The 27,416-nt window shown below is 38.9% G+C and overlaps 1 protein-coding gene across 3 annotated transcripts in view; it reads right to left on the reverse strand.

Moving 5' to 3' along the window:
• lpp (LIM domain containing preferred translocation partner in lipoma) overlaps nt 1–27,416 on the reverse strand; it is a 150,372-nt gene that overhangs the window by 67,148 nt on the left and 55,808 nt on the right. For 2 of the 3 annotated variants that reach the window (XM_061077968.1, XM_061077967.1), the window contains 2 exons: nt 14,665–14,765; nt 10,189–10,311 (listed from right to left, as the gene is read on the reverse strand). In XM_061077968.1, coding sequence (XP_060933951.1) covers nt 10,189–10,311; nt 14,665–14,765 — 224 coding nt within the window. The remainder of the gene's footprint in view (nt 1–10,188; nt 10,312–14,664; nt 14,766–27,416) is intronic. The other variant, XM_061077969.1, reaches the window with a different exon arrangement.

The following is a 27,416-nucleotide window of genomic DNA, read 5'->3' on the forward strand; positions in this document are numbered from 1 at the left end:
GTTAACTGTCGTCTAACAGTCATAGTGAACATGCAACGTTTTATCTCACAACCTGCTTTTTATAGTAATAACATGCATGGCTGCAGCTGAGCCTGCATGATATCTAAGATTGACCTTTGAGTTTTTGAGAACTTTATGACAACTGAAATCTAACATGTCATTACATGTATTCTTGGCTGATGCTAATTCACTCCACCTAAAGAGAAGCTTAAACCAGAGTGTCTCAATGCTGTGGCAGCTAAAACATGTGAGGAGCATTCCTGTCATTATAGTAGGGCAGAGACACAGGTAAACATTGGGGTAGTAAAAAGAGACACTGAAAACAAGGGCACACAATGTCACAGTGCACACTGCAAAAACTACAACCGGCCTCATGAGACATGTAGGCAATCAATACATTTAAAGACTATTTGAATTGGTTTCTTTTTACATCTATCAAATATCACAAAACAAATACAGTGAGATTATATCTCCTCCAAAACAATTGAACACAATCTCCTGACACCTGAGATGTCAAACATAACATGAGACAACTAACCACAGTTATTCACTATTTACACCTATTTACAACTATTTACAACAATAGATCATTAAACATAGAGTTGTGGTGACCAAAAAGCTGTGACATTGACATTAGTAACAATGCAAATGACTAAAAGTCAGCTGGAATCACAGACTTTCTCAGCAGCATATCATGCAGTTCACATGCCTGGATGGTGATGGTATGTTTTTGAAAAGCAATTTATTCAAGTCAGTCATTTCTAAATCTGTTTCAATGACCTTTAATGAACCATTCACCATTTCCCAGAGGCCAAACACCTTCGCAAGTCAAACATCACCAGCCTGATGAGTGCCAGACCTGTTTTTCGTCAGTTTAGATGCACTTGAATGGTAGCAAAGATAGCAAAGTTTACAACAAAGATAAGTCTAAAAATCGAAATTAAATTTAAAGAAATACTTTTAAATGGGTTTCTTTGCTAAAAAACACAAAGAGTGGAAACCAGAGAAAGAAGCTAGCCTAGCTCTGTCCAAACGTGACACAATACTTTCAACAATTGTGAACACAAATGTATGTTTTTCATAAAATGTCAAACTATTCCTGAGCCGATTCAATGACTTTTCCCTTTCTGTAACACTTCTTTCTACCAGGCACTATAACCTTTTCATTTATTCCATCTATAAACAGGGAACAGGTTTATTACTGTGATGCATTCACTTCCATATGAACTGGCATCATTATGTTACACACCATACACCTTATATTTGAACATAATTTCTCACATGAATATACCTGATATGAGCATGATCATATGTTAATAGAAAACCATTAACATATTTTGTTCTGTGCACCTCTGATGCAGAAACGGTTGCTCCTGGAGGGTTGGTAGAAAGAAGTGAAATGGAGATGTTGTCCCTGGAGATGCCTCCAGAGTTTACGCCTCATGAAGAAAACAGAGGAAAGGTCACCAACCCTATCATACCCTCAGGGAGCTGAAACACCGCCAGGGTGGTGGCGAGTCTGCATTGTCTGTGATCGTTCAGCAGACGCCATGATCAGTGGGAGACATGGGAGCTAGCAGCGAGGGCCTATCATTCTGCCATGTTGTGACAGCAAGCGCCATCCACAATGCTCTGCCTGTTGAGAGATGGAAGTGTCATGGCATGGCTTGACTGGCACAGTGTGAAGTCAGGCCTCCTTAGGGCACTCGCGTGGAAGGATCCATCTCAGCAGCATTTCAGGCACTCGGCTTTAGCTAAACTGTCAGCAGACTTCAATAATTCCCGTCTGTTTTGTATGGACATGACAACTTATTACACAGACATCAGGCTATTTGACACAGAGTAAAAACACAAACAGACCGATGTGGGCTATGCTGCAGCTTGTCTGCTGACATGGTACTGAAGTGACAGTAATGTTCTCCATGGTATAACATTCAGTTTGAACCAAACAGAGCATAGTGTGTCTGCTGCCATAAATATAAATTATTATTCTATGACTTTTGAGGAGAAAAAAGCAGAAGGGTTGTCTATTAAAAGTATTTCTTAAGCAGTACATCTACCAACGTGCCTGCAGCATCCTTCATCAGATGGGATATGAACCTGGGGATCTTTAGCACTGACAAAATAAAATTACTTTGTGTGGGATAATAAATATTAACAGCATTGATTTTGCCAAGCTTTTCAGAATATTTAAAGTATCTAACATGGTGAATGCCAACAAATTGTAAATGTAGTAGAGGCAAAGCCAAGAGGCTCTAATTTACATCTCCTAAAGGGTCCAGAATATTTTACCAAATCTTACTAAGACTATCAAACAATGGACAACCTTATCGTCCTGGTCATGCATAAACTACCTTTTAAGATATAATTACGACCCTGTGGTTTGCCTCCCCAAACCAGTGAAGTTATAGCCTTCACATTTTTCTTTAAGACTCCTAAGAGGTCACTGTACCCTATGATCTTTGTCTACAAGTGACAAATTGTCAACATTTGAAGAAATGTCCTAAAGGCAGTCTTGAGATATCATGTTCAAGAGGCTGAAAACATGTTTTGTGAGTCCACCATGACCTTGACCTTTGACTCAGCTAATCCATTAGTGGACATAAGTGTCAAGTTTGTAAGGATCTTTGAGGCCTTGCAAAGATAGCACTTTCACAAGATAAAAAAGGGTTTCGGCAAGTCAGAGTGATCTCGACCTTTGACCAAATTCTAATAAGGTCATCGCTGAGTCCACCTGAACAGTTGTACCAAGTTTGAATAAATTGCCCCCAGGCATTCTTGAGATATCATGCCTCCAACAATAGGATGGCCAGACAATCTGGACGTAATGCCTCCTGCCTCCTGTGTTTTTAGGCCTGTCAGCTGTGGAGGCATAAAAACACCTGGTTCAAACTATACCAGATTTGAATAAACTTGAGGACAGTAAGACCTGAAGGGACTTTAATATAGAAAGAACATGGCAGCAGTATAACACATGGATGAGTGACGCCATCAATTCTCACACTATCAATGGGAAATCCCAGTCCACATATAGGTATGACACATGAATGAAAAGGATCGCCCGTGTCATATAGTCCTCACTTCCTTTCCTCAGAGGCACCACAATCCCAACGACCATGCTGTACCCAACTTTCTAGAGAGCATCAACAACTCCACACTTCAGTTTCTAACATGGCCGCCAACAAACAGACCACTTCCTGTTAATTGAGGTGGAACCATGACTGGAAGTGAGGCACATATTTCTTGTCCGAGAGGTTCTGGCACTGGGGAGAGGGAGCAGCTCTCCTTCCATGAATCCATCTAGACAGACGCTACAAAAGTTAAGGCGCAATCACTCACACACACACACACCCACAGACACACACACCCACACACACACAGGACGTTTGCCATGCTGGTAAGTGTATGTCATTTTGGAAGCTGAGGCTTTCAATATTTTATTTATTATGCTGCATGTTATCGTTTTCTGTGAATGAATCAGACAGAGGAAGCTTTTTAAATTCAACTTGAATCTTATCACAACAGATTGAATCATATCAGAAGGAGGTACAGCTTTTTGGAGGAATGCATTAGAGTTTCATTAGGACAAAAATGTCCCTACTTAATGGAGAGAAATTATTATAATGAAATAAATTATTGGATATACGGAGGATAACTAGTTAAGTACATATGCACTGCAAACATTTCTCCTCAATAAATTGATATCTGTTTAAGTGACGGTCATGAAAAAAACTTCTTAAAGCTAATACTTGGTTGGGTTTTGATGTTTTCTGTCAAGACAGTTTTGTAAATCAGATAAAGTATGATAAACTTGTGTACATGTGGAGACCGAGTACGACTGAGGTTACGTTTTAAGTCCCTGTTTATTCTTCAAGTTTCATTGTTATATTTCATGTGCATTTTAGCAGGGTAAACATTTTTATCATTTGGGAAAAACAAGTCTTTGAAGGAGGTTATCCAGGGAAAAAGCACATAAATCAATCTGATGTGAAAGAGCTTCTGGATTAAAAAAAAAAAAAAAGAAACTACACAGATTCATATGCTGAGGTCTAATTATTTTTCCATCCAGTGGCAGACATCTGCTCAGATTGCCCCAACTTTGTTTTCATGCTCCTAATAATGACCTAAAGCCACAAACCGAATGTGTAAAGATAAAAACGTCCTGATATTCACTTTGACAGCAAACAAAGTGGAGCACAGACTGGATGGTGTGGAATCTCAGTAGGTGGGAAGCTGATTCATTTGATTACTAGAAACACAGGAGAGGTCAGTGTGAATTAGAGGTCACACAGTCAGAGCCTCTGCAGCCTCCACCAAAGCAGCTCTGGCGCTTGATGTGCACACTATTTTGACACTCATCTGGGCCTCCTTGTTAACTCCCCCACAACAGATCTGATGTGTTTGGACAGGCCTACGCTGCACATTAGCGGGGCTGGTTGGGCTCAGATTGCAGTGCAGCACACTTGAAGGGTTTAGCATCAACACGCTCTGCTGTGTTTCCTCGAATATACAAGATACACTTTAGATCGAAGACAACAAGAGTTATTACATCTTATGACAGGATCCTAAACTATTTCAAATGCAGGGCTGAAACTATGCAGAGGTCTAAGTAATCTAGACAGTTTGGCAGGTGCAGCTGCTGTAGAACTGTAGCGGTGTATGGTTGTGAGAACAATCAGTGTTATTAGCTGTATCTTACACCCTTAGTCTAACCTCTAACCTTAACCACAAACTCAGCTCAAACAGGCATTAAGGCTGAAAACAGCATTAAAACAACAGAGCTCGTTTCAGGAGCTGATTCCACATCAAATATGATCCACAAAGTCATGTTTGAGAAATTCAGCAGCGATGATTTCATCTTATGTCTCAACAATCACAATGTGAACAGCAGAGGTATTCATGTTACAAGGTAATATGCATATATATATATATATATATGAATTGGCCAACAGAATGCTTTGCCAGATGACATCCCAGGTCTGGTGAAAGCTTCTGGAGGAATTAATCATGGAATTGATTAAATGTTGTAACTTTTCAAATTAAAAGACACAAAACAGATGTAAAGGACAAGAACGCACTTCCACACATGCATTCACACACTTTTTCCAGCACTGAACCCCAAACAATGATAGCCCTTTCCTTTCCACACAATAAAGCTCAGTAACGCAAAAGTTCTCTCAGGCTATCAGCTGTACTAGCGGTGCTCAGCAGACACATGCTTGAGCCTTTCTGCAGCGGCTGCAGGTTGAGGTGCAACCTGGCCCTTTGCTGCATGTCTGTCTTCCACTACATGCTTAGATTTGGCTGATGAGTTTGTCATTTATTCAAACAGCACTTGTATATGTTGCATGTACAACACATTATGTGCTAAGAGAAACTTAGAATGTTAAATTGAAATAACACACCTGGAAAATAACTTTCACATCCCACTAAATGAATTACCCACTACACAATAAACAAATTTGCGTTGTTATGTAAATTATGAAAATTAAAAACATGCGTGACATTTTGTTGTATAATGTAAGATATAATAACCTCTAACAGAATAATGCCTCAAACATCTCAATTGGGTGTGGTTTAATTTCTGCTGTTGTAGGATTAAGCAAACAAACTGTAACACAAACTTAGTTAACCATGTCAAACAACAAATGACATCTAAGATGGAAGTGGAGAGAGAACAAATGGGAATTATATAATGATCACATTTCATTACCCACTGTTATGCCACAGAGAATACCAACTAAAGCAAACAAAATTGGTTTGATGTCTGTGAAGCATCAGTGCCGGCTGAACGTTTGCAGGAATGCTACTTAGATTTTTATGAATGAGCAGCGACGTCCATTTCGATTTCATCTGGGAGGCGAGCGCACATAAGGTCCCCTCGCTGATTCCAAATTTAACGTCAAGGGGAAGATTCTTCTCCCAGACGCTTGAAAGGGAGAGCGCGGGGTGGCCTATTGATTTTGGAGAGCTGGCTCTGTAATTGCTTGTGCACAGAGAGCTGTAAATCAAGAGTGCTCGTTACTCTTTGCTTATACAAGCGGAAGATTACTGTGCGGCAGTTGTGCCAATGCTGGAGCTTGAAACCTGGACCATTACACACACACAGACCAGTGTTACGCTGTAGAATAATGCATTGAAAGAAAGTAACCACGGACTGACAGGAGCAGCTGCGTAGAGGAAAAGGTCAACCTGAGTTAATCAGCTAGAATCAGCATCAGCTGAGGAGAGTGCGTGCGTGTGTGTGTGTGTGTACATGTGTGCATGCGTGCGTGTGTGTGTGTACGTATGTACGTGTGTAAATGCATGTGCTCATGATGCTAAAATACAAACAATTAAACTGAAATGTGCAAGGAGTCTCAGTGAGAAGACACAGAAACCACAGAGGGGCACGGAGGTACCTGTAAAACCAGGGTTAAGTCAACAAAATGTCTGATACATAGCATTTCATGATTTATACATGTCACACCGCGTATGTGTACTCTGCTGAGACACAGGTGGCATGGCTCTTCACCCATAACTCCAAAAGCTTAAGATAAAAATAGACGTGAAGCGACTTTGACCCTGACAGGTAAAACCACCGTGGAATCCAAACATTACTTAGTGTGACTGTTCGCCCGCTCATTCGAAAAAAGCTGGCCTCTCACCAAGCTGTACAGGTGCACATTAATTTTTCAAGTCCTGTTGACAAAAGCTTTCAGACTCGAACAAACGTATGCACTCATACTATATTTTATTTAGGAAAAAATTCCATACATTTCAGCAGCTGCTGGCTCCACATCCTAAAACAATTGCGCACGTGTGGCCTTCTGTGCATTTTCAGTATGTATACTTGTATTATTAGTTTGCAACAACACAGAGTGGGAAAAAACATAAAGAAAGCAGACACTGTACATTCTTTCAGTTAATGTCCTCTGAATGCAAACAGCTCTCCACACGCTCACAATTATGAGCTCCTGACCCAGAGCTAGAGCTGGCACAGTAACCTGTGGCCCTGAGCATCACCTTACAGAGCCCTATCGTAGCCTCAGCTCACACCTGGTGTTTACATCAGTCCTGAATGTGACTCCTGTGGCCAATTGGGATCAGATGTCAATTTCCAGCTCTATATGCAAAGATACACATACATTATTTCTGTACGCTAAGAGCAAATGGTAATGCTTTTACACAGTTAAGTTTACAGATGTGTCCAATAACAATGTTTGTGTGCAATTGTGTGTGTGTGTCGGAATGAGCGGGAGAGAGAGATAGAGAGATAGAGAGATAGAGAGATAGAGAGAAAGAGAGCAAGAGTCAAGATCGACTGAATGATTGAATGTATGCTCCTATGAAGAAAGATTTTACCAATTGAATAAAAGTATGGTTGGTGATCAGTGTTGATTGTGGTGCTGGCTACAAACCAATCAATGTATGTGTAAAAACTGTAGTGGGTCAGAGGATGTCGGCTGAGTACGTGGCCCAGGATGGATTTGTGTTCACACAGCAAAAAAGAATGAGGCCACATGCGTCCCACACCACCTCTGAAAGTGGCGTGTGTTCAGAACTGTACTTAGAGCTGACCACTTGTGTTCCGACCACTCAGGACGGGTGTGAACAGGGTCTATGGTGAACCTGTACAGACACCTGTAGGCCTATGATCAACACAGACTGAAAGTCAGATCTACACGACAGGCTATATATATAATGATTGAAGCACTTCAACATATTTTAAGACCACATAATGTCATGTTATTATAGTAACATTAGCACCCAGGAACACAATCATCAAGTCGTACTTTACTTATTGCCCTTAATGTGTATCATTTCAGAACCGCAGTGCATGTTTCCCCTGTGTGGTGCAATAATTTTCACTTTGTGTGTCGTTCCCGCATTTTCCTCCCTCTGACCAGAAAACCAGGACTAAAAGACATCACACTTTCTGTTTGTCTTCCTCATTCTTTACACTTCACCCAAAATACCATGTTTCTCACTCGACTTGTGAAACAAGCTGTATTTGTCTACCAATTCAGAATTTTTTGATTTTCAACAAATAAAACTTTGGATGTGAATTCTTCTCATATGTCAAAACGTTGAGCACTTTCCCTGACGTGCTATCAGTACTTTTTAAACCCCACATTAGAATAACTATCTTTGAACAAAGTATTAGGACACCGACAGAAAAAGAAGAGGATTTGAGGATAAAGTTGTAGCACATGTATTACAAGAAGTAAAAGTCCACATTTTATGAGAATAAATTCATAAATGTATTTATCTGATACAAAAAAGACTCAATAATTTAATGTAAATACAGTATGTACATCTTGAATAAGGGCACAATCCTTCACCTGTTGCTAATTTGCTACATCTGTCAATAATTTATTATTTTAACCCCGCTCTCAGTTTTATTTATGAAACATGGTAACAACACACTACCCAAGGTTTTTGAGTTAAATGAAAACACAGTGCACCGGTGATGCCAGTATAGCCACATCTCCATCATGTCTTTGAGAGAAACTTTTTCAGGTATTATATTACTTGACTATCTCACGACAGATACCATCTTCATAGTGTTCGCAGTCGCTCTAAGCCTTTCTACTCCAAACACAATTGGTTTGAGTTTTCTCATCTGTCTGTCCTACATTCATTGTGTGTCAAACAATTTAGCAACTGCCCAAGGCTTTGACTTTTTAAAGTTGCTCCTAATATCGTTTAATATCAACTAATGATATAGGTCAAGGCTCATTTTGTCATAACATTATTTTAAAGATGCAACATATGGGTCCTGTAGGAACCCCAGTTATCTTAGCATATATTTTCAAACATTTAAAATAACTATTCCTAAAGGTTTTTCACTTGCCGTCCAGAGTTGTTAATTGTCAATTGTTAATTGTGTCTATCATCATACTAAGTTGAAGAAGCCCATAGCACAAAGTAGCACAAAAGATAGGAACACTTTCATAAGTAAAATGTCCTGCCTTTAAGATCCTACTTAACTGAAAGGAGAGAGGTATCAACAGCAAGTTCATCAAAATCATCAATGACCTAAAATGTTATTGCTAAGTTCCCACAAATGTTCTTGAAAGTCAAAATGACATTAAAACGTTATGTTCATGTGACACAAAGACATGTCCCTTGTCCCCTTGACACAATTTTAATGTAAAGTCAGCAATTTTAGATTTTTGGGTATATTTTACTGCAATTGTTAGGTTGATAAATATTCAGCGTTTTTAATTTCAAGTTCATTGAATTTAGATAAAATGTGTGGAGGCAATGTTAAATGTCCTGCGTTTGCATAACTTTAAATATACTGGAAAGGTTTGTGTCCATCTCAATACATTTTTGAGTAGAGTAAGCCAACTGGGATTTATCTAAAGAAAAAAATATATAACTTTGCCTTTAAAAATACAATATAATAATAGTTTGTACATAAAATGACAAAGTTATAAGTCATCATTGTTATTATATTCAATAAAACAAACAAAAGAACTCCCCAGCCTGGTCATTTTATGTCTTGTGTCATGAAATGGATAGGTTGAATTGAATCCGAAAACACATATTATCTTGTTGTGTTATCAATAAACTAGTTGTTGATCTGACAAAATTCCGAGTCAGACAAGAGTCATGTGACAAATCTATTTCATGTCGGGAACATAGTTATATTGTTGTAACTAATATATTTATTCAGAAGGAGCATCTTACTTTTGTTACGGGTTGAGAAAGTACTTGTTTTAAAAATATTTATTAAAATCTAGGTAGTGGGTCCCAGTTTGCATCCAATTGTTCACAAGGTGCAAAGTTATATTTTATTGTTTTTCAGATTATTTTTTAAGGAGGAGCTGAATAATTCAACTTCATTTGGAATTATTTAAATGAAATATCTGAGTTCATAGAGAAAAACACTCCTTGGTGAAATTTGAGACAAGAGTCGACCCTGACTTTTGTCAGAGGTCAGAAGACAAAAATGCTTGGGAACAACATTGACATTGATGATCTGTCATCAGAACACCCCCCCCCCCCCCGTCACATCAACACCCATCTCAGTCAAACTACACACCCCACTTGTGACGCAGTCTTTCCCTTTGAGTTAAGATTGCGATGTTTCGAGCCCAAGATTAAATAACCCTGATGACATCACTATAACATCATCACGGCTCAGCGTCAGTGTACATATGTGTGTAGGGTATGAGGTTGTGTCATTGGTGGTCCTACTTGTGCGATCCGTGGCTTGTAGGGCGAGCTGCTCTCCAGGTCGGCCAGGATACTGGTGAGGGAGTCGATCTCGGCATCCAGACTGGAGCGCCTCTCCTGGAGCGTCTTCTCTGGTCCCTTCATCTGTGAACAATCATCACAAAGACACAGTGAACTTACCCACTAACTAAACTCAAACCAAACCCGTCAGTGACCATGCTTGGCTACTAGACCAACTGTTCTCGAAAGTTAAGGGCAGACATTCATCAGTGACAAGTAACTCACGCTCTCTCCTGCTTTTTCCCCCTTCACGTCTTACACCATAGATTACTGCTTGGAAGTTCATGTTTCACCTTGACCTGAGACAATCCTTTTGAAAGCCACACATCAATAGCAGAGACTTTTCTCTTGGAGATATGCGCTGAGAAATAACAAGTGATGTATTGTCTGAGAGACAACTTTCATAACACCGTGCACTATTCACCTCCTGCTTTTCACTGCACTTGGATTTACAGTATCTCCTTCCTCATGTTTTATTCATCCCAATCTCAAACCGCAACATTTCAAACAAAAAGGTTGATTCTTTCAAATTAAAGTCAGATTTTGTTTTTACCTCATTTAAAAAAAAATGTGATCACAAGAGGTGCTCTTGTTTTTATCTAACTAATTTATTTCCAGAGAAGCTCAAAAGCACCAGTTACAGGATCACTCCAGCTCTCAGAGAACTCACTGATTTATTTATCTGCATTTCTTTACCACAGAGAAAGCACAACTCCAACAAAATCTTCGAGCAAAAGAAAAACAAGGCTGTTGCACAAAAATTGCGGAAAGGAGTTTAAATGATCTGACCGTTAGAGGCGCTGGGTTTTCTACAGAATTCCCGGGAATTTCTCTGTGGAATGACAGATATATTTTTAGTCTTCTGAACTATGCTGCAACGGCAAGAAGACTTCTTGCAATTGCCTGCGGGGGCTTTTTGAGTTGGCTGGATCAGTGACTGCTTCTTATTCTAATGTTATGTGTTTGGATTACCTGTCACAACCTATTACAGGCAAGACTCTGCCTCCATTCGAAGCCAAGCTGCTGCTTAAAAAACATCTAAGGCAATCATGAGCGGGGGTAAACAAAGCAAAACACTAATGGCTTGTCTCAAATCAACAAAAGAAAAGCATGCAAACTTGTTTAACAGTGATAACGAGGAGGATGAAAGGGAACAGTGCAGTCTTTGTGATGTGCTGGAATTCACCGTGCAGGCCTTCGTAATGTGGACAACAGCCTTGATGAGCACTAACTGCTTTTGTCTTTCTTTCTCTTGCTCAAGCTTTCAGCGTGAAGGTGTCATAATCCAGACATCTCTGTCAGGGAGGGCGATAAAGACAAGAGAGTATTTCTGCCTCCATTTAGTCGCTGATTTACTCTGTCACTGTGTATAATTTCTCTACTTAGGCACATTCAAAAAGACTTACAGACATTCTAATTGATGTCTACTTCTTTTTCTGAATGGCGAAGTGCAACCAGGAGGAATTCAAGCAGACAAAAACGGTTGCATTGTACTATTGTACCTGTGGGCATCAGATACTTGTTTTAAGGAGACTCCCATAAAAAAAATGTAAAAAAACAAACAAGTTATTTGTGGAGCCCGACCGGGATGGATGTCTGGGGCCAATGCCAATGAATGTAAAAATGTCTGATACCATATCAGCCGATGTGTATATATTACAGATGTGCAGATCGGCTCTGGCGATATCCAGATCTGTACGTAAATGCTTAACTCATCTGCCCGTCGCCCACCCAAAAGAATTAATTTCTCCAATTAAGAGAAACTTTCCAGTCCACCTCTACTGGTGATGATATGGTAACATATTACACTTAAGAAGGCTGCTTTTGATTCAATTCACAGTCATTTAACTCGTGGCAACGGCTGACTAAGTCATGAGAACAAGATAGCTCGTGGCCATGAGATATGAATCTGTTCTTTACTAACAAGAACTGCTGAACTGAACTGAAGAAGCCTCTTGGATGAGAGATGAAACGTTTCACTTTATCACATGATGTAGCCTCAACCATCAACACACACTGTGTGCACTGACTCTGAGGACACACTGTTGTGGAAACATTTGCAATAACTAGTCACTAAAAACACATGGACCTATTTTGGTTGGCCATGGCGCAGGGGGCGAGGCTGTGAGCATTTGGTATTTGGGTGACAAGGATGCGCCTGACACACCTGGAAACAGAGAAAGATTGAGATGGACTGGGTGTGTTAGCGGCAGAAACCAGACATTGTTTTAAACTCCCCAGATCCTTCCCGTTAAAGAGAGTGTGCACCGCGTAACAGTGTGGTGTCATTTTGTTGAGGGCTGACTGGTCTCAGAGAGAAGGCGGCTGTCACAACGTAAATCTGTAAAAAGATCTGTCTCCCATTACAAAAAAAAAGGGACCAACAAGGTATTAACAAAGCCTGTGTAGGGAAGAGGTCAAGGTGAATGGAACATCATTTCCTTTTACCGTGATCATAATCATTCTGTAAGCTTAACTAAATGTTTACTACAATGAAATCAAAGGTCTCTTTTGTTTTATACTACAAGATTATTTTCCCCTTCACCTAACCAAGTTCATTATAAGCCTCAACCCAACCAAAACTTAACCATGGTAGTTTCTCATCACAAAGTGGACGACTATTTGTTTGTCATCAGTGATTATTTTCTGGCATGTCTACAGCTGATGGTAGCTGCAGTAATTAAGGAAAAACTCCTCTTGGACCAGAGGGTAGAGACCAACGACCAAAATCCTTTAATTTGGAGGATTTGGGGAAATTATACTTAAAGATCTAGATTAATTTCCTCAACTAATGAATAACCATGTAAAGCACTTTTTAGCAGGAAATTTTACAAAACTGAAAATTCATAGATACATATTTTACTTGAGAGTTATGATATATTTAAGTTAATCAAGGGAACGGGATTTTACATCAAGAATGTAAAATCTTCCAATTGACACTGAAGGCCGTTACATGGATTTTACCTGCTTTACCTTGTTCCATTACTATTATCTCACACTCAGACAAGGACTCTTTACAGACAAGCACTCTGATTAAGTGAGGCGAACACAGATATTATTTTAAAAGCTTTCTTTTTCAAATATGTGCCTTAAAAAAATGCAAAAAGGAACCACTTGTTTTCTTCAAGGATATTGGATACATTTACACAACTATGAACAATAATGTCTGGAATTTATCACTGGATCAAGGGCCAGATATGACGATCAACACTAAACAAATTGTTGAAAACAGCAAATATATATTATTCCTCACAGTTATATATGTATATATATAAATATATATAGTAGTATTGGTAATGGTCCTTATAGTATAACTACAAAAGTGAGACTGAGAGGCCATAGTAAACACATGTCCATTGTAATTTGATTAAAAGAGTATCTGTGATTTCATAAAAGGATCAATGAAAGAAATAATATCTGAGGAAGTTTGAGGATCTAATGATTTGCAGAAAAACTCATGACAAAATTAGATAAGTGAGAAGTACATTTTGTTTTGAAGATTTTATTGTTAGGTACTTGTGTGTCCTGGGGCACATGTGACATAAAGAAGCCCAAAGTCTACTCAATTGTCTTCGCTAGTTCCAGCACTGAATATATTCTCTCTCTGTGCTTTAGATTATGAGCTGAAATCATCAAGACAGAGCCCCCTGCTCCACCTTAGTGTTAAAGACAGCGGTCCTGTCCATAGGCTGAGACAAACATCCCCCTGGTTAAACAACATCATGACACTAACAACTATTACTGTTATCACACTGCACCTTTTAGAACAACTGTATAACTATGAGAGGCCTATAGTTTACATTAACGTCATAAGCCCACATGACTGGTCACTTATATACAAATCCCAAAGGATTTCTATACTGTCTTTGTATACAGTTTGTGTGGGAGGAGCATTTACAATGTATTATAATTATGTAACTGTCTGTCTCCAAACTTACAAAAGAAGCATTCATTTAGGATATAAACTGGTTGGATCAAATGAGGGGCTTGGGAAAGGAGGGTTTTTTTTCTTCCTGCTTACACTGAACAAAGGAATGTGAAGCACTTGGAGGATTTCACAGCAGAGGTCAAGTGCTGAGAGTGTCAGTGGGATCACAGAGGCCAGATATCCCGGCCTGTGGGTATTTTTGACCAGCAAAGCAAAGACAAGTGACAAGGCTCTGCCAATAGGTGTCAGCCTTCTATCCCTCCTGCATTCAAGCTCTCAGAAACTGAAGAAAGTGTGTTTGTGTGGGGGTCCTGAAGTTAGGATGGCTGGCTCCAGGCTGCAGCTGGAGCCAGCCATCTCTGCAGTTGGCTGCAACTCAAATTGGACAGAGAGTTTTTCTGGACTCAGTACATGAACTCAGAGTGGAGCTCGGGGCTGTCTTTTCTTTCTGCAATGACTCTTAGAGAGTTACTAACGTCCAAACGTAATAATATACCAGCCTAGCTCACCTGATAATCATAGGAGTTCATCGGCGGTGGTGGTAAGGAACCAGGGGATGATGAGAAACCGGTTGATTCTTCGGCAGGTGGTGGAGGGGGAGGGTAATCTGCTTGGAGACAAAAAAAACAACATCTTATTAAATACTTCCCCTTTTTTATGCGTTTAAATTGTCATAATTTTGAAGCACACACACCAATGAATTGAATGAATAATGAATACGAGTTCTGTTTTTTATCATTTATTTATATTTTTAATAACTAGTGTCCCAAGTGCAGAAAGGAAGAAATTACATTCACTCTTTCATACGGGTAGTTTAAGTTTATGAGACATAAGAAATGTAAATACTAAACACTTTACTGGATTTACTTCGTGATAAATTTAGACTGTAGGTTACTGAGGCTACTTTGACTCCATATATATGGATGGATGTAACTGGCAGTGGAGTGATCCCAGTGCAAGAACATCCATAGATAAAACATAAATAAGTAAAATATATGAACACAAAACTGAACCTTTGCTAGAAGGTAACTGTCATATGTTTAAGCAATTATTATGGTAACAGCAGAAAGACACCAACATGTGCTTTGAGATAAAGAGTAACATTTACTAAGCATTTTAGTTTTAAACTTTATAAGTAAAAGGTAGAATATTATGATGGTTACAGTTTTGTTATTTGAAGGTCTAAGTGTTATTCTAGTGACATTGGCCACAAATGCTTAGATTTTATGACTAAAACATGGGATGAAAGCTTTGATAATCAAAATGTAATTGTGGAGTATGTAAAATGTAAAAGTGATTGTTCCAGATCCTGTAGCTCTTCTTAGCTCTACTGAGCATTTTAGCATTTTTCGTCTCTTTCTTTTGGTTTTCAGGCTGAACACTTTAACCTATTGTTTTGATTCACTCCCACTGCCCTCATTTGTCATACCCCAGATTTTGAAAAAACAAGCCATCATAGCAAAACATTTAGCTGTTAGCTGTTGTAATTGTTGATTTAAGTTTCAGAATGATTCTGCTTAATTAACCCATCAATATTTAATTCAGATTGAGCTGCATACCTATTTAATTAAGGGGTTTAACTACAACAAATAGTTCAATGCAATCGGACAGCGTTGCACACCACAGGCCATGAGGTCATTCAAACACAACCTGCTCATCATTTTGCAACTAGAATGATTATTATGACATGGGACAGCAGCAAAACCCAGCCTCCTTAATCTGAGTTGTAGATTTAACTCGGACTAACAAAAATATTCTACATTTCATATTTTTTTTACTGGTTTGAAAGATGTCGTGCAGCCAGTATCTGTCCAACATGCTGGGAATTTATGATTATTAGTAACTGGTGCATAAAAAGGAATATAAAATAGAGCAATTCATCATCATTTGTATTTCAAAATCGGTGTTAACTGTAAAATCAAATCAGTCAATGGTAAAAAGGCTCTTTTTTTTTTACAAAGGAGAGACAGAAAGTGAAAGAGAGAGAAATGGACCCTCTTCAACACATGTCAATGACTGACACATAATTTGCAGCAATTTGGGTACCTAAGAAGTACTAATCTGAAGTAAGCATGGTTTCTTTCCCACTGAAATTGGAAATGTTAATGTGTGTTACAAATGGGGTAGACTAGGTGTCTGCTCTGCCAGAAACGAAGAAACAAGCCACATGTGTAGTTCTAAAGTCCAGGCTAATCCAAGGATTGCATCCTACCACATGTTTCAGACAGGATAAGGAGTTACATGCCAAATTAAATTCTGATTTGGCTTCTTACGGCACAGGACTTAAGACCGAATCATTTGACCATGTACTTCTGAGTACCAAACCAGACATGAGCTTTGCAAATTAAAGGCTTTCATGAGATGTTATGGGAATTTGTTCCAATGCTAAGACTTTGATGAGTCCTGTTAAGAAATTCCATTTGCTTTCCATGGCTTTTATCTGTTTTCATTAGAATCTAATTGATGTCATCAATGTAGTTTATCCAAGGCAGCTGACCAAATTAATTAAGCATGGCTCTCAGCCGCTGTTTGACAAAACAGCCGAAAGAAGAAAAAGTCAAGACAGAGAGATAATGCGGCACGGTTAAAGCTGGACACGTATGCGTCTTGAGCGTTCCAACAATGCAGAAATTGTGAGCATTGCATTAAACATTCCCTCTGGGTGCTTGAGGGCCTCCATGTGAATTGTTTATATAATAACCTTCTGACCTCCGCTAAAACTCCAGTGTAACAGCTCCTCTAAACCTCTGGGAGAGAAAATAAAACATGCTGCTCGACAACAAGGTTCTGCCCCGGCCACCCTCCTCCCCTCCTGCTCCAGCATAGATCCTTTTTGCCAGAATATAACTCACTTGTAACTTGTGGCTTACAGAGAATTAAAACATTAAGTTTCATGTACGTGTCTCTCGAACATCAGAGATGTTTTGGATTTATCATTTCAAGAAACACAAGAGTTGTAAATGTTTCAGAGATGCATGTTTTATTGAAAAGGTCTTAGAGTTCTGTATGTGGAACAGTGGGAAGCAAGACTTGGAGCGGGGACAGGGGTCATTAAGCATCCTCGCTGAAAGGATCTTTCTGGTAATATTCCCTCAGAGTCAGCCTTTTTTTCCTTGTATCTGTCCTCACGCCAGTCGTTTAGGATTGAAATGTGTTAATGTCCTAATGTGACACCAAATCATTCGTAGTGTTTGTATTTCCCACAGTCCTTCGAAGCAAAATCATTTTCTCCAATAAATGAATGCACTGAACCTTGAAGTTGTTTGTGGCTGATTCAGGGTCAGCAAGTGACGCGTAATGTCATAGCTTACAGTGTTTATGTAATTTAACATTCTTCTATGAAAATAATGATCTGTCCTTTATAAACATGCGCTGGTGACCAGATGATCTTCAGCAGTGCCTTTTAAACACAGTGCACATTCAAATAATTACATTTTCACTGGCTTCACTGACAAAAACACTAAAAAACAGGGACCTCAAGGAACTCAATTCACCGGAGCCAAGGAGTAGTTACAAAACACCTTTTCAACGCTGTAACTCAAACCGGAGATATGTAATAAAACATTTTCATAACCACTGCAGAACATTTATAACACGGTAAAAAAAACAGTTAAAGATGCAAATTAAATGTTTAAAGGTGCCTATACATCAAGTGTTTCTCCCCAACGCTGGGAACAAACACTGACGTCAAACAAACACGCGCATCGCATCTTTTTCCTCGTAAAACATTTGCGAAGCAGATTTTCTGAATGCTCTGCATTGTTTACATGCATGTTTGGTGGGTTTCATTCTTCTTCTTCTTCTTCATCACTGTTGTGATAGCAGAGCTACACTTCTGAACATTTTACTGCCATCAATAACATCTCATAAAACTGGTGTCAGCTGGTTTCACATCACATGCACAATGGCCAATTTTTTACTATATATTCTTTTATAAAGTTTCCAAAGTGAAAAATGTGTCCTTTTCTCAAACCTGAGGTGTTGACAAAAACTGACAATAACTGAGCAGCTTTACTGTATCAGTGAAGAGAAAGTGCAGTCATTATAAGGAATTATTTACTTAATCATTTTTCAAGCAACTGAAAATCAAACAATTAAGTAATTTACCTCACATTTTAGAGGTTTCTTTAAATACAAACGCCGCTGCATTAAGAGAAATTTCTGGAAGAGCAATTCATGATCGTTTGTATTTCAAAATCTGTGTTAACAGTATAATCAAATCGGAAAAGTAAAAGAGCTTATACAGTTATAAAAAGAAACAGTTTGAAGAGTAAGTAATGGACAGTTGTAACCTTTGAACTTAAATGTATCACATGTTTCATTATTAGGAATAATACTGCTTATTTAATGAAATCGAAGCAATCTTAATACAATTTTTCTATAGATACATTTGAGATATTTTTTAACTCACAAAGGCTGCATGTTACATATATCTGTAAATACAATGTAAGTATTTCCCATACATGTATTTTATATGTATACATTACATACATGTATAGTCATCTGCTCTCTGTATACTTATATCGTGCTGGATATTCCTGCCTGGTGAGACACAACACGCTGTTAAATGATACAGCAACATGTGTACAAAATATGAATACCGTGATCAAGGTCTGTTTGCAGCAAGTATCAATATAAAGACTGGAGTGGGACATTTAAATAATTGGTTCAGATTGACTTAGAATGACTTAGACTGCTATTACATGTCTCAATATCAACCAGTTTTTACAATTTGGTCACATTTTATCCATTCATCCATCCATTGTCTACCACTTATCCTTTAAAGGTCGCTGGTGGAGCTGGAGCCAATCCCAGCTGACATTGGGCGAGAGGCGGGCTACACCTTTGACAGATCACCAGCGAATCTCAGGGCCAACATACAGAGACAAACAACCATTCCCACTTTCATTCACACCCCCTTTTTATGTCCAATTCAATTGATAAACTTGCTTATAGAACAAGAGCCTTATTTAAAGTCAACTACAGGGACAGAGGGACAGCATGTCTGACAAAAATCAGTTTAATGTCGAAATTGTAAAGATCAGTATAGAAACTGAAAATGAGGAACTCCATTGATAAGTTAGGCTCGTGAGCTTCCCACTGACTTCCTACCTTTAAACTCAGCTGACTGTGTAGTGAGAAGTGCGACCGAGCCAGCGGTACCGCCACTGGAAATCGAATCCCGGTTCTCAGTGGCGGCTATTTCTAATAACTCAAAATCAACACCAGCTCGAACTGTTAAGCGTGCTTTGTTCGGCCCGGTGATTTAGAGCGGCGCGAACGAGGCAGAGTGAGAACGGCTTCTGTGCTGTGAATGAAGCCGACTCCATTTGTGACAACAGGGAGTTGAAAGCTCCAAGTGAGCACTAATGAGAGAAGCAGCAGGAACACCTACTTAATACGACAACTTCCCCTCTCTTTATTGAGCAATTACTTTTAAGTAGCTGCTTTGTGAACAAGGAATCCTAATCAGTAATTAAAGTTATTTGAGAGGCCATAAGAGATATAGCGGGCTATCGGGAAGCGGAGTATTGTTAAGAGGATATTTAAAAGGGTGGAGGTGGATCCAGCTGTGACAGTGAGACTAATATTAAACTTTGTTTTTAAAGTAAGTGATGCATTTATAATATTTCAAGCACTGTATATGACTAATGGAAGGCAACTCTGATCATCTCATCCTGCATCTACAAGTGTAAATTCTTAAGGTTGCTACAGAAAAGAGAAATACAAGTAGAGATTTGTGAAGGAGTAAAAAAAAAAAAAAATACTCTGCAGGTTGCGGATGAGCCTTTATATTCTGTTGTAAGGATTAATATATAGAGGGGGGGGTGAGCATATGTTTGCAGATTTAAATATGTACAACATTATCAGAGTTACACGTGTGCAAGCGGGGGCCATCTGGCCTTTAAGGACTTAGGACAAAGCCTGGCACAGAATATAACTGCCTCCTGCATAATGCATAAAACACTACAGTTAAGGATCAGTTTGCAACAGAAAGATCAGAAACTGAAGAAACCTCAGACACTGTTCTATCACTGTAGAAAACTAAATAAATCACACCATGTTCGCTTATATGTACACAGCATAAATTACCTCCCACAGTCTAAACTTAATTTATTGCTGAGAGCTGGTCTCTCGCTTGTGTCTGTTATCAACGAGCCAAAGTGAGGGCAGGGGAGAGCGACAGTGTGGATCCACGTGTGTCATGTGACAATCATCTACTGCATTGACGTGTTAGGGTGTGCATTGAAAAGAAACTGTACAATACCTGGCGCCTGAAATCTAAAATCTTCATCCTTTTATATTTGCACAAGCCTAATGTGCATTTAAAACAAAAGAAAATCAAAGAAAGGGCAATCCTTTATCCAGGAGTGAAAACCTATAATCCCTTCCAGGCAACATGAACAAAGTGCTCTAAGTCCTGGGTGTCAGTCCACATGTTGTATCCCCGCACACTCGTTCCAAATGTGCTGTGGCAGAGGTTGCGAGCACATTGTTTTGACATAATTATGGACCCGTTTTATTCTGTCTTCCGCTGGAGAAGAGCTGCTGAGCCCTGCTCTTAATTAGCATGATATGTATAGACAAGTGATTTGTGACTGCATTCGGTTTCGAGATGCAAGGCAGGGATTTGAGGTCTTGGGAGATGTGCTTGTTTTAAGTGTAAAGGAGCAGACTGAAACTGGCTTCTGCTACTCATGAGGAGAATTCCCACTGGGAGCAGAAATGGAGATCAGGCACAATAGAGGGATTATGTTTTTGTATGAAAGCAGAGAAACAAATACTGTGAAAAGGGTGAACGGTTTCAAACCGGAGCCAACTTTCTTTTTCTTTTTTTTATCCGAACATTTGAACCGATAAACGGGCTGAACAATTAGTGCATTAAACTGTGATGGTTTTCTGATGAGTGAGAGCGTGAGTATCAAAAGATGCAGAGGGTTTACTATTGTTTGTTATAAAACAAATGAGACAGCAAGTAAATGAAGCCAGACAAATGTCACAGCAGGCAGTCACTGCTGTGTAAACTCATCCGTTTCATAACATGAAGCCTTTCCAAGCAGCCGCTGCAACGCTGACACACTACTGTGGACTTCAAGCCTTTTATTTTACATTTTAAAGAAAAATTCCACTGTTTTTTAGGTTTTTTTTCGACCTGGGCCCTATTTTCCTAAATCATTAATAAAGACAAAAAAAGTTTGGAGTCCGCCCAGTCTGCTGAGCACAAATATTAAAAAAGACTACCTCAAAATGGCTGCGTCAAATTAAGTCCATTCACGTTTTTTGTCACTGACACATTCTGAATTTTATTATAAATGTCTGACAAAATTATGGAAAGTATCCCGACAGCGATAAATGTGTGTCTGACATGGAGCAGAAGTCTTGATCAGGGAAAGATCTCGATCTGAAATCTCGCGGGAGGTGATTAGCTGCAGGTGGATAACAGTGTAAATATGAGTGTGCGTTAGGAAAGGCCGTCCGGGGATCAGTGGAGGGCGTTACAGCAGCATAGTATGTAAAAAGATTTTGTGTTTGAACATTTCCAAATTGTGGTAAAACGAGGCACCACATTTATTACCCACACACTGTCTGTACTCGTGTTTGAAGCGACAGAACAACTGCTGGTCAAATAGCAGCAGCACTTTTTCCTGAAGAGAAACGGTTCCAGGAACGTGGAGACCTGCTGCAGACAGACTGAAGGGGATGTTATGAGCTCCACTTATTCTGTTGACCTGGCATCAGAACACTGACTTGGAGAAATACCAGGTGGGATTGCAATGCATCTATTTCACTGTTGCCAAAGTTCTCGCTCAATATCGGATTGAATCCAAACATTTGTGCCTTTATTAACCATTTAGTCCCAAAAAGAGGGGAAAATAGGGTAAAGGTTTAAAAAATACCAGAAGCTTCCTTGAATGTGTGAAAGGCTACGTGAGGTAATGGACCATACATTTATACATCTCTCAGACTGAAATGTGATGCTAACAAGTACAGTTCCACAGTGCAACTACTCCGATAAAATATTATTACAATCTAAAGTACACTGAGGTGTCTTCGATGGAGAACACTTTTATTTTATTTATAATTATAGAAAATAAGAGGTCAAATAAACGACAATATATAGATATAAAAGTTAGACTAACAAATCAGCCAGGCTGATATACCACCATCAGTAGACTGTGTGTTTGGTCATTATCCTCTTTTTCAAATAACAGCTAAAGGAATTTTAAAGTGAACTTTACTTTGCCATTTGCGTAAGGAAATATAAATTATAAATAAATCATCAATCTGTAGACAATGTGCATTACTCAGTGATTTCCTTTGACTTTATAGACACCACTTGGAAAGATTGTTTTTATAACAATATTACCGAATCAAGGATTACAGTGAGATTTGACCCAATGTTGGCCAATAAAATTGGTAAATATTAGCCTTTCACTGACTTATCAGAATCTATGCGTTTATATGTAAAGAAAAATGTGTTCAATTTTCCTAATTGAAATTCTTTATATTTGGTTGTATTTGTGTTCATTCTAATTTATAGAACACAGTTTATGGTTAAACTTTAAACTATAAAGAAATAGTTTGTCTTTATCATAGACATCAACATCATCCTGGGAAACATTATCACGCAATATATTGGTATAAGAACGTTTTTACTCCTTATAATCTACATGAGCATCGGCCCCAAAAAAAGCATATGAGTCAGGCTTAAAAAAAACATTTTAGAAACATTATCTTTCAAGCAAGAACATCACTTGGTTCACACACACAGACAAACACAAAGTGCAGACAACAATTAGTTGAGGTATGTGTTCCACTTAGATTAAAGTGGCCTTTGTGTGTGCTCGGAGCATGAGCCTGTGGTTTCTATGGGGACAGTGACACGCTCACTGGTGGATTTCCTGTAAATTCTCCTGGTGACACCCATGAGGGACCCTGACATAACAACCGGTAGTCAGTTTGCCTCTGGCCAGTCAAGCAAGGAGGAATAAAAACAGCTTATGCACATGTTCAACACTTTTCAAATCGCTCTGAGCAAACAATTAGCACGTTTTTTTCTGTAACTTAGTGCAAGAAGTTTTTATGAACAACAGCACTTCTCGGATGTGCAACTTTCTTTATGATTATTTCACTAGAAAAAGTTAATGAGTTTGAAAATCAGCAGCCAGACATTATGAAAAGAAACAACACGGTATTGTTACAAATCGAATCCAGTGTTAACTCATCTGGTTTCAGGCTTTTACATAAAATGAATTACTATCTGAATCATGCTGCTAAAGATGACTCATTCCAGTGAGACTCGTTGTTTAGTGGACCATCAGAGTCTTTGGTCACACCATAACCAGAGAATCAAACAACAATGCAACTTAATACACAGAGAGGTATCCCCAAACATCAATCAGACCATCATTTGCATGTTTAAAATTAAATACAATATAAGAATCTGGTGCTGGGAAGTCTGAACCGAGTCAACAGAAACTCAACCTCAGAGTCAACAAAAACACCCAGAGTTTCCCCTGAGGACGTGTACGTGTTAACGCAAATGTCTGAGTGAGAGTGAGAGCCTCAAAAGTTTCTGTGGACTTTCTCCGCGTGGCTCCCTGGTGTGAAGTCAGCAGAAAGTCCAGAGATCCCCGCAGAATTCACCGCGAGCCAGTGGCGAGTTGATGACGCTTCAAACATGCGACAAACGCAAAAAAACGAAAAGAAAAACGAATAGCTCAGGTTGAAAAAGAGGAGCCATATATATAGAAGATATTTACGAAGACGTTAAAAAAGTGTGTGGCAATAAAGGCCGACTCAAGTGTTGATGTGCTGTAAAATAAAACCACGAGATTTCCACAGAAGCATTTATGCGTTATGAATCCTGTTGAGAATTTGTTACTGTTGTGAATGTGTCTGAGCAAAGAATCTCTCGTTATGTTGTGAATGTGCAGAAGGCAAACCTGACCCGATTCTCTGGATTTCCTCTGCAGGTCATGTTTGAAAACTGCTATAGCAACTGAGAAGTCTCAGAGAGCACTAAGCAGACTCTGACGAGTCATCAACGTGTGCTGATCTATGCAGACAGCTGCACAGAAATCCGATAACAAGTGTGCAAACCATTTTAACCAGGATGTACGTCTAAAAACGATGTCAAGAAGGAAAGTCAGACTTAATCAGATAACAGGAATGTGAGGTTGCTCCTTTTTTTTTTATAAGAAAAATCATGATTTATTGTTTGAGATTTCTAGAAAGGCCCATTTGTGCCACAATGCATCGGCGCGTGCTCGACTCTACACCTGTCAATAATATGAAGGGTTTTCGTGATAATTTTTCAAAGCTTGACAACAGACAGTAAATGACACTCTGTCGTCAATACTGCATCAACAAAACTGAACCTGATACAGTTTAGAAGCGTAGTTCTTACTGCAGGGATATTGCACTGCGTTGCATTGACTCATATTTTGTCCATCTCTCATAGAGTATGTTGCAGAGTTCATCATGACTCTAATCACTTAATAGTAACATGCGTGTAATTGTACTTTTAAACCGTACAAATACCCAGAACAAAATCATAGGACTAAGTTCAAAGCCATGAAGTGAAGCAGACACTTCGCTACAAGCTAAAATTATATTTCATAAAGCGATCATGTCCGACCTTTAACAGCACATGTGCCTATGAGATCAACTCAAAGCCTAAAATCTGATCCGATGTAAGGAGTTTTGAGTGATTGTGAGTCAATGTCTGAGACCTATATGTCTCTCACCTCCTCCTGCTGTGGCCTTAATGAGGACAAGTGATCCCGGAAAAAATGTGAGGGCCAACCTCGCCCGCCCCGTCTGCACCAGCCTCTTTGTCCGCGCGGTAACCGTGGCCTCAGACTGTTCATTCCAGCCCTCACACTGGCCTCTGATAGACAAAAGGGACAGCGCGCGGCGCCGTGCCAAATTGACTTGTCCCTAATTTTTATGCTAATCCTCTATTTTAAATCAGGCAGTCCCTACATTTGATATAAAACATAATAAATAAATAAATCGGTAGAGTCCTAGATAATCTTTTCATAAAGACGTCTTATCCTTTCACAAGTGGCGATGTCTGCAGATGGCTTTACATATTTGCATGTTCAAAATGCTGACAGCCAGCAATCATCACTGTCAGCATGTTTAATGAAGACTCGTGCTGTATCAGAATATCTTATCTCTTAAATTTCACCAAATGATGCTGTATCTTACAGAAAATGACATATAAAGAAAAACAGCTTTACAGCAGCTAATACAGTTTTTCTCCACTTTTCCCAAAATCAATAATAGAGAGTATTAGATCTCAAAGTGGATACATAGCTCTGTAATCACTGTGAGTTTTATTTTGGCCTTGAAGGTCTTGAGATACTGACAACCTAACCCTAATGTTACTGAATTCATAAAAGTTTAAACATTTAAAGTACAAACTTACACTGATAATATCACCTGCAACTGTGGTATTCCCCACCCTTTTTATAATGTTTCAATAATCCTCTTAATACTCTCACAATGATTAATTGTGGAAACTAAGACAGTGTCAATGAGTCTGGATTAAATGTTATGTAGCAAACGACATTTTGGAATTATAAGGATTTAATGAGGCCACACATCATCAACTGGGAACAAAATGTAGTTGTTTTTTTAATTTACAATTAATCCGTGGATGAGGCTGAGGATAATGGTCAATATGAAGAGATCCAGAGTTCATTTATTTCTTTAGGTGGGAAGCTATGACATTTTACACTGGTCCTGTCTGAGCCTATCAAAACAATTTATATAAAAGGGCTTGAAATTTACATTTTCTTTATGGGCTGGGCAAAAGTATGTGTTTCCAAAATCATTACAAGCCGAGTTTAAAGTTTAAATCTTTGGTTTTCATTCAATCAAAACCCGGTATGTATAATCGGAAAGCGTATTTTCAATAATAGCCAATGTGTTTACAGTAAAATCTTCCGATGCTGTGGTTTTCTTTGTTGGTGGTCAAGTCTGTCTTTCCTGCCCTGAGTTTGAATTGCCTGCCAATGACAACCTGTTTGTTTAGCTGAACTATACACACTAGAAAACAAGTTGCTCTTTGGCCGTCTTCTAGACAAATGGGACAAATGGTGTTAAAACCAGCTGCAACCAGAAACTGAGGGTGTTGCAAAAAGGACTGAAATGGTATTATAACCAGACCTCAGCATGTTGGTCAACAGATAAAATATTGTACTGGGTACATGTATATTCAAATACATATATATATTTGTATATTTTTATGCACATACAAGTCCAACCTTCAACAAGTAGAGCTTTACAATAAGAAAAACATATTTCTGAATGGAAAGGGACTTTGAGGCCAACATGAAATGTGTGAAAGCCTCTGAACATGTTTTAGTCCAAAAACAGCCGCCTCAGAACCGGTTTCACTAGACGAACATCTGGAGTACCAGACAGGTCCACAACCCCCCACAGACAGCCGTGTCTTCCGCCTGACACCTTGTTCACTGCTTGCTGAATTTCAGAATCATTTCCCGTTTTTGGTAATCTAGGGCTCTCAGGGGGGTCTGAGGGTTAGAGAATATTTACATGACAACATATCTACCAGATGGGGAGGTGGGTTGATACACACAGGGTGTATAATATTTTCTGTGTGTCATAATCAACCAATGTAACACCTCACTCACTGAAGACCACAACTTGTTCAGTTGTGGTTATGGTATGGAATAGTCACTTGGAACTTATGTAAAATATCAGCATCAATGCTTTGAAAATGTCTGTGAGTAACAATGGAGAGGTGTCTTGACAGTGTCTTCTCTTGGCAGTATTTTGTCTTTCTTGCCGTTGACTCAAAATCACTTCCTGTGTTCTCATTTCAAATTACCGATTTTATTATGAAAACAAAAAAGTAGTTTATTTAAATATATATTTGAATCAGTCATCCTATTATTATTTTTCTTTGAGTCAACTTACATAAGTTCTGCTTTACTTCTTAATTTGTATTTTTAAAGTATTCATACCTGTCTGATTTAAAACAGATTTGTGCTCTGTAGCGCACAGCTTCTGTGTTTGCCCAATGTCAGTCATTTACATTACACTGTAATTAATCACTCACATTATTTTAAATCATCTTTAGGTTAAATGTAAATCTACATGGAGAAAACTGAAAAAAGAAAGACAACCATAGGGCAATGGATAAAACATTAAAACCAAAAAGAGACCTACAACAGCAGCTTCCTGAACTCACACATGACTGCTCACCTCGGTACTTACACTCCTT

Source organism: Limanda limanda, chromosome 9 (assembly GCF_963576545.1).
Source record: "Limanda limanda chromosome 9, fLimLim1.1, whole genome shotgun sequence".
Taxonomy (NCBI): Eukaryota; Metazoa; Chordata; class Actinopteri; order Pleuronectiformes; family Pleuronectidae; genus Limanda; species Limanda limanda.